General features: G+C 42.0%; 1 protein-coding gene across 1 annotated transcript; it reads right to left on the bottom strand.

Annotated features, from left to right (window-relative positions):
* Positions 1-832: 832 nt before the first annotated feature.
* gapdh (glyceraldehyde-3-phosphate dehydrogenase) lies at positions 833-7,624 on the bottom strand. The gene is made up of 12 exons (XM_084053335.1): positions 7,551-7,624; positions 7,001-7,043; positions 5,440-5,539; positions 4,590-4,696; positions 4,280-4,370; positions 4,008-4,123; positions 3,369-3,450; positions 2,801-2,952; positions 2,427-2,505; positions 2,127-2,210; positions 1,755-1,852; positions 833-1,237 (listed from the first exon to the last, which is right to left on the bottom strand). Exons 2-12 carry the CDS (start codon positions 7,018-7,020, stop codon positions 1,168-1,170), a joined length of 999 nt encoding a protein of 332 aa, XP_083909461.1. The 5' UTR covers positions 7,021-7,043; positions 7,551-7,624; the 3' UTR covers positions 833-1,167.
* Between the last annotated feature and the right edge of the window lie 1,158 nt (positions 7,625-8,782).

The raw sequence follows: 8,782 nt of genomic DNA, 5'->3' as shown, positions 1-8,782 counted from the left end.
AGGCATGACTTTTGCCTGTTTAAAGTTTCAATTTTCAAAAAAATGCTATAGCGCCCCCGTTTGACCAATTGGAGTAAGATTGGTTTCAGTGATATTTGGAATGGCCCTTTACATTTCTGCAAAGTTTCAAAGAATGGTAAGTCTGCATGTATGTGTTAGGGGCAGATGAATAATTGTCATAAAACTGCAATATTCATTGGCTCATTAAAGCTTCATTTTTTCACTTATGGAAAATATTTTGCAAACGTTTTTTGGCATAGGTCCAAAGTTCATGTGTAAAAAGTTTCGTGCAGATTACTCAAAAATCCCAGGAGGAGATAGGTTTTAACTGTTTTTCATATAATTCAAAATGGTGGGAGATCTAAAGGTCAGAGGTCAAAAGTCAGAGTGTGAAAGTTGTTCAGCATGAGGAGACTCATGTGTGCATCGAAGTTTCATGGCTGTAGGTCAAACAGGGCATGAGTTGTACCTGTTCAAAGTTGGCATTTTTCAATCGAGTGCTATAGCGCCACCTTTTGACGAAAGATTGTGAGAATTATTTCTTGATCGTTTTTCATGACCATCTATCATATGGCCGAGTTTCATAAAAAGCGACTGCACGGTTCAGCCAGAACTGCCAAAAGTGGCAGAAGAAACGGAATAATCTCAATAACAAAACGGGTCCATGCTGGAAGCCTGGCCCCGTAATTATTTTTTTCCTGGGGCTCCCTGACACACCTATTTTCAGATGAGGGTGCGCATCAATTTGAGTCGCAAAAGTTTGAGTCGCAAAAGTTTGAGAACCACCACTATAAACCCACACCTCCCAAAAGAAGAGACAACTGAGGACATGTATCTCTCACAAACAGGACTTTATTCCATTCCTGAATGCAGCACTTTCAGCACTACAGACAGAACAGACCTTCACACCTTCCTTCCATCTCACACAAGAACAGAACAGGGACTCTTATAATACAAAAAATATATTGGTCATCAATTTAAAGCCAGGTTTTGTTTGTGATCTGTGGGACCTTCTACAGGCATGTAATGGGGGGTCAACTATCGGGCAGTGGAATCGGGCAGAGTTATAGAGAATACAACTTCTTCATTGTACGTGTATATAACTCCAGGATCAGGAGAATGTAGGTGACGTCATGTAGTACAGTGGTTGTTCATTAGCCAGTTATTTTACTCCTTGGAGGCCATGTGGGCAATCAGGTCACAGACGCGGTTGCTGTAGCCCCACTCATTGTCATACCTGAGAGGAGCAAAGAAAAGACAATTAAAACATTGCAAGAAGTCAAGCGTTTCTCTGTCAGTCTGCCATCAGCCTAATTCGGTTTCTAAAGCTCGTCTCCATACATCAGTCTTCACTAAAGGACGGTACCATTTCTGTCTACTCTGGACAGCTTGGAAATGTACCAGCCATGTCAAGTCTACAGTACCCTCTCCCTCTGGCGGCACAAAAATAGTATAACATACAGTGTGGGTAGAAAAAGGTTGATTACGTTCTGTGTCGCCAAGCGAGCAAGATAACCAGTCGTCATTTTTGGCAATTTGAATATAGAGACAGAACACTTTAGGGTTATTAAACATTGTTTGTGACATGTTGTAGCGATTGACTGACTTGGTGTGTGGTTATCATTATGCTCGTTGAGAAATTATCATTATATTATTGCACTCGAGCTTGGGGAATGAGGATAGAATTTCAGGAAATGCATCCAAGAAATTGAGAATAAGTGTAAAATTCATGATTTTGTTTGCGAGGGTCATACCATGAGACCAACTTGACAAAGTGCTCGTTGAGGGCAATGCCAGCGCCGGCATCAAAGATAGAGGAGTGAGAGTCACCGTTGAAGTCTGTGGACACCACCTGGAATGAGAAGGAAGAGTTACGCAAACATTTAAGTCTGTACTCGTCAACACAGGATTTGGTCATTTTAGCAGCATCAGTCAGTATGTTAACATTTTACAATGCTTAGACTCAAGTCTGTTAAGGATAGAAATATCAGCCATAGTCATGGATGAGGGCCACAGCGCCAAAATAAGTCATCACATAATAAAACCGGTCGTTGAGTGTAATGCTTTAGTAAAGCAGACAGAAGCACCAACAAGGACTTGTTGCAAGGTGTGGGTCAAGAATGTACCTGGTGGTCGGTGTATGCCAAAAATCCCTTCATAGGTCCCTCAGCAGCGGCCTTCACCACCTTCTTGATATCCTCATATTTGGCCTACCGAAAAAAGTCATATTGATTCAGTCATTTAGTGCTGACATTAGACGTGCAAAATATGGAATTCATTGTACAGCCCTCTGGCTAGAAACAACAAATGTACCATCAATATATCCTTGAAAAACATGGGAACGTTGAAATGTCAAAATGCTAATGAATTTTGCCAGCATCTATAACTCTTAGAATGTTAGCGTGTGTCATGGTACTGCAACTTACAGGCTTCTCAAGACGGACAGTCAGGTCAACCACAGAGACGTTGGGGGTGGGGACACGGAAGGCCATGCCGGTCAGCTTGCTGGAAAATGTGGAGATGAGACACTCTTGTTAGCTATTGGCCTACCATACAGTATGCACGGTATATATGTTTGTTAAATGTCTTTGCAAAAATGTGTAATCTGAAACTACACCAAAGGGTTCCACCAAAAACATTTCCATTATTTATTTCATAATTGAAAGTAATCCCACAGTATGCTTTAATTTCATACTACAAGTCATTTCACAAGATATGAATATTATAATCTACAGTTAGCAATGTGTAGTGTAATGCTAGGCATTTCAAGACATTACTGGCAATTTCATTTGGTACTGACCCATTAAGCTCAGGGATGACCTTGCCCACAGCCTTGGCGGCGCCGGTGGAGGCGGGGATGATGTTCTGGGATGCACCACGGCCATCCCTCCACAGCTTACCAGAGGGACCATCAACGGTCTTCTGGGTGGCAGTAGTGGCATGGACTGTGCTCTGAAATGAGGAAGAGAGACGAGTCTGTATGAGTGACTGGCTGAAGCCTAATTTATGCTTGCAAGTGTGACATGTCGGTCATACAATTGAAACTTGGTTATTCTGTGCAAAAATATCAATTAGGCTTAAGCCACCAGAGTAGCCCTTCATTACATTAGAGTTGTGACATGACCTGGCCGAGTACAGTGGAATATCTTTGCTACCTACAGGGCCACATAACCGTAAACAGACTATGCACCAAGAGGCTGAACAGACACTCAATGCTCTTTTGCTGTGAACCACAATGTAAGAAGTAGAGATTCATGGTTCACATTGGGACACGTCTGCTTTGTAATGCCGTGTGTCCATTTGGTTTTGACTCTGCTTACTGCCTCTTAGGTGGCATGTGTACGATGTGTGCATATTTCAAGCCTTACCATCAGACCCTCAATGATGGTGAAGTTGTCATTGATGACCTTGGCGAGGGGTGCCAGGCAGTTGGTTGTGCAGGAAGCGTTGCTATGGACAAAGAAACATACAAATGTTACATTGTAGCTGATGCCCTTATTCAGAGGTGCAGCAGAGGTGCAGACCATTTGGTTGGTAGGCATCTCTGACCATTAGCCCCCTGTTGTAGCAAAACAGAGCCACAGGCCTATTTAACAATACATGGGCTGACAAGCAGCCATCTGGGCTACAACTCTTTTAGACACAATGCTACTATACCCACACACCTATCCTGACATAACCCGTTTAGCTTTACATCATTTTTTTTTGCCTGGACACCAGGAAGAATAGTCTCCACAACAGAGTAGTCTGGGGATCCTTAATAAACAATCTCACAAAAAGCTGTTTTATATAAGGGTTGTATTTGCACAATTATATTACTTGCTTTTCCTAAAACTGTTGGGTTTTGGTTATACTGTACATATATACAAGAATGAACACAAAGCTGGTGTCACAGAAATGTACAAATTACAGAACACTGATATCAAGTCGCATTTTATTGAAACATTTAAAATAAGAAATGTGTGAAATGTGGTTTTCCTCTGTGTGTTTTCTTTCATTCCTCTCACCTGACCACCAGGAGGGAGTTGTCATACTTCTCGTGGTTGACACCCATGACGAACATGGGGGCATCAGCACTGGGAGCAGAGATGACGACACGCTTGGCACCACCCTTCAAGTGAGTCTGGAGGATGAGGAAAAGATGGAGAACCATCAGCAGGAGATTAGCAATACTCCAATAAATGGTTCATTTTGTTCTCCCCAAGTCTGGTCTTATACACAGGTCAAGTGCAACGCATGGCATGGCTAATGAAAACAAACGAGAGTAGTAAGCACTTACAGAGGCCTTCTCGATGGTGGTGAACACACCAGTGGACTCAACCACATACACGGCACCAGCATCACCCCATTTGATGTTGGCAGGGTCCCTCCTGAAGAACAAGCAGAAGGCAGGATTTAGAGCCAGATCGCAACTTCACTGAATAAACATACTTGACATGGTATGTGCAGAATGAAAATACAAACTGAATTAATAGCAACCTTGGTGCAGTAGCAGCATGCCACCGTTTGAGTAGTGATGAAAAGTAGCGCAACTACCAAGTAATCTACATTAAAAGCATGTTCAATAAAAGCAAGGCGGGTGAACATACTCGTGGAAGACTGTGATTTTGTGTCCATCGATGACCAGTTTGTCACCGTCCATGGAGACCTCACCAGGGTAACGGCCATGGGTAGAGTCATATTTGAACATGTAGACCTGAGGGAGAGAAAGACACATGTATACAGTATGTGGTTATCATTTTTGAAGACACTCTTGATGAAGGTCCAGAGGGACCGAAACGTCAAGTAAATTTGAATAAAACTGATGCTGCCGAGCAAGAGCAGAGTGCTGGACTTTTGTTCATGATTGCTTCATTTGTCACTGTCCAGCGCACCTGCATCTGAATTAAGTGGATGTGTGAATATCTTCTTTGCATATAAAATTCTGTTGTAAAATGAATGTGAAGAACAGTCTCAAATTTCCAATAGAGGCTGAAGAAATCTAAAAACTACATTCACCTGTTAAATATAGATCAGGATTGTTTGAGGCTAATGTTGATTAACAGTCATGTTAAACTAAAAAAAATAATGGAGATCGAGGCTACAGTCATGCTGACATACTGTAGGCTCATGATCTCTCAGCTCTTTATTTTAGTGTCATGCAGGCTTCTGTGTTATGGTTACCAGAGACACATTCACAGTCATTGTGTAAAAGATAATAAAGTCAGGTATCGCAGACATGCCACATGGTCTAACAGTGTTCCTCCATCTTATCGCAAGTCTTACACAACCATCTAAAAGACATGAACAGAACTCATTTTGCAATAAAGTACACATCTCAAGTCATTGTGGAAGAGGGCTGTAGAAGTCTTCTGAAATACCTTTCAGGTAGAACTATTATTCTTTGTCAATTGTAAACGTAAATTTCAACTATTACCACAGTAATGCTGGTTGACTCACCATGTATTCCAGGTCGATGAAGGGGTCATTAATGGCCACAATCTCCAACTTCTTGGTCTGGAAACCAGCGCGGGTTACCAGACGACCGATACGGCCGAATCTGTGTGTGGGGAAAAGGCAACATAATCATCATGTTGTTCCTTATTCTTCCCACTAGAGGGTAGTGCGGCACAATGAAAACACACCGAAGCGCTTGACAGAAGTTTAACTTCTGTCAAGTGCATTCAGCCATGTTTTGTTTCTCATGTTACTCTTAGCATTTCATGCTAATAAATGCTCTAATTTCTGCTGTCAAATACGTTTTCCCCAGATGCCGAGAATGCCAGAGTAGCACACACACATCTGATTTTACTATTAAATTAAGACGCATTACAGACATAGAATTGAAAGATTAAACTTCGTTAACTGAAAGTGGACCGCCCTTTACTCTTCTGTAAAGTCTAATGTCTTTCTTTATACAAGAAACACAAAACTCCCAAGGTGACCTGAAAGCACATGCAAAGAAGGGGCAGGGTCCAGGGGGAGTGGCACAGGAGGGAGGGGTTTCAGAGGGAACAAGCACATCTCTGTGGGGCTAAAGTCTGCATGAACATCTAATGTGCTAATCCTGCCTGTGACGACAGCCAACTGTTTGATCAGTTTGGCGAGAGTTACTATTTAACTGTGAGCCAAAGCCCCTGTTAAGAGATACAGTGTCCTCATAGGAGGACAGAGGAAGGGGACAAGGAATTGGGGCAGGTGGGCAGAGAGATAAGAGAGTACAAGGATCCTATTACCTCAATAATAGTCAGACACTCAGGGTCATGTGTGCAATAAAGCTGTTCAGACAATCAGGGGGATATCATGTGTATTGTAAAGTTATGTTCAGTGCCAACATACACAGACCTGCTTCCACTTGTAAGAAGAGTAGAAAAACAATGCCCCCATGAAGTAACATGTCAAAATAACTGTCCACAGGACTATCAGCTGGGGGGCCCAAAGTTCAAAGATCAGCAAGAAAAACAAGTTTAACAGTCAGCTAGGTGACTGTCCCTGGGTTTGTGTATACATGTACCCTCGTGCAAAACAACTTAAGACAGATTGAAGTATTACTTAATTCAGATCTGACATAATGTCCAGAAATCAGAAGGCAGGAGAACTGCAGTATTACTTAATTCAGATCTGACATAATGTCCAGAAATCAGAAAGCAGGAGAACTGCAGTTTGACACAGTGAGCAGAGGGCCTCAAACCCTTCATCAAAAGGTTTACTAAAGATAAAGCACTTTTAAGCACTAGAGGAGTGGAGACTCATGGCCAGAAAATGTCTGAGCTAAGCCATTATCTAGACTAGGGAGCCATTGCTGCATACCAACACGGTGTATAAATAAATCATGCCTAAAAGCCAGCAAACATTAACCCATGATACAACTAGCTAGAGGTTTAAGTAGCCCTGGCAGCAAGGCCAGTGTACACATCCTTCTGTGGATGATTTCAACAGGTGCGATATTGATCCAAACACCACAATGCAGCCCAGAGGAGATGTGGTGTGGACATTCATTTGAAGTCAGAAATGCTCTTACCCATTGACACCGACTTTCATGTTGCCTGGGTTGGTCTAGTCCTCTGAAAAAGAAAATAAATGGCATAAGACGAGAAGGAGGGGTGTGAAGTTGAGGGAAATCAATTATTACGAAAATATTAAGCACCATTTAAGAGTACAAATTGTTTTAATTGTTACATGTTTTAGTTGATGGTTAAGAACAGAGTAGCTTGGCTACAAAAAGGAGAGTCTAGGCAATTAAAAAGCCATCGATCAGCAGTTGCAATAATCAAATCAAATGGCTTTCAAATTAAATTTGATTACTACTGTAGTAGCAAATAGCAGCAATTAGGCCTATATTAGGAAAAGTTGTACAAGGGTATATTTTGTCTTTCCAACAAGTCACCTGACAGTAAATCACAAGCTAGCTACTTCTGCTACTTCGAATTAAGAGTTTGAATTAGACTTTAAAATTTGATAGTGATATCGCATTGAAATGCTTCCCAGATTCTTCTAAAACATCCCCGTTTCACCTAACAGCCATATCACCAGGGTGCAAGCCATCTATAAGAAACTAATGAATGAATTACCGTTTGTGAGATACTGCAGTCTGTCTTGCGACTCCGGGTGTGAGTGGAACGATCAACGAGGTTCAGAGTGTTTTATCATTGACCAAGGTGATGCCACGCCCCCCATGACCCCGCCCCCTTTGAATGTCAAGGTCGCCAGAGCCAACAGTAACACACAAACACGCACGCACGCACACACACACACACACACACACACACACACACACACACACACACACACACACACACACACACACACACACACACACACACACACACACACACTAGAAGTTCATTCGAGAACAAATTAGGCCCAATACATCTCTTTGGCCCTGTCCTCTGATTCATACAGTTATGTCTTTTTATGAGTCCAAAGTTTGCAAGCATTTCCTTCAGCTGACAATGAATGGGATTAATATTATCCGGGAGTATTCACATTGACTTCACTGTGACTTCTATTGCAACGAGACACAGACAGTCATCATAACACTGTTCCTCACAGAGCTCTGTGCACACTCTAAACATTTACTGTACTGTACTGCACCCGGCCTCTGCACAATGGCCGGCTCTCACATGCACAGCAATTTCACCCACATTTACTTGAATGTGTTGATGCTTCCCAGCATTTTCTGACCTTAAGTGTAAGGTCGAGATGAGGACACAGACATGTAAGTCATGGGGGGATCTGGGGTAACACATGGGGTCCCTAAATGACCTTCTCACTATATAGACAGTCACAGAGAGACGGATCAAATCGCGGTGCTGAGGACGCTGACATTTTGTCCAAAGACCATGACCCTTACTAACTTAGCTGCCGTCTCTCTCTCTTCTTAACTGCTTTGATCCCTGTTGTCACTACCCCCCGCCTCTTCCCCCCACTCCATCTCTCTTTCTCAGAATATTGTACATTGTTGACATTGTTGTCTAATTTGTTGACTTATGAAATGTCTTAATACACCGCTCTTGGCCAGGTCTTTAATAATTATATTTTAAAACTATATTGTAAAGTATAAAAAGAGAGTGATAGTGTTTGGTGGGTTATGCCATAATGCAGAATTACTTATTTAAATCTAATGCATACCAGAAATGTGCCCATTAAGGAAATAACTGGTAAAGGCAAAGTCAAGTCTAAAAATATTGGGCAGCCCAAAAAATATTAATTATTTGACTCACATAGAATGTGATAAAGACTGGACCTCTGCATTTTGTTTCAGATTATGACACAGCATGCTGGGTTTGGTTAATGAGGGTAT

The sequence above is a fragment of the Gymnoscopelus microlampas genome (genome assembly GCF_963454915.1).
Source record: "Gymnoscopelus microlampas genome assembly, chromosome: 3".
NCBI classification, from domain to species: domain Eukaryota; kingdom Metazoa; phylum Chordata; class Actinopteri; order Myctophiformes; family Myctophidae; genus Gymnoscopelus; species Gymnoscopelus microlampas.
Note: the sequence above shows the minus strand (reverse complement) of the source record. Positions and strands in the feature narration are given on the sequence as shown.

What these genes read in the sequence shown, in the direction of transcription:
- gapdh (XM_084053335.1), bottom strand. Translation starts at nt 7,020, where the DNA reads ATGAAAGTCGGTGTCAATGG. An exon ending in ATGAAAGTCGGTGTCAATGG is followed by an intron (nt 5,540 to 7,000) that starts GTAAGAGCATTT and finishes CCCCACACACAG; the next exon opens with ATTCGGCCGTATCGGTCGTC. An exon ending in AACTCCCTCCTGGTGGTCAG is followed by an intron (nt 3,451 to 4,007) that starts GTGAGAGGAATG and finishes CTTTGTCCATAG; the next exon opens with CAACGCTTCCTGCACAACCA.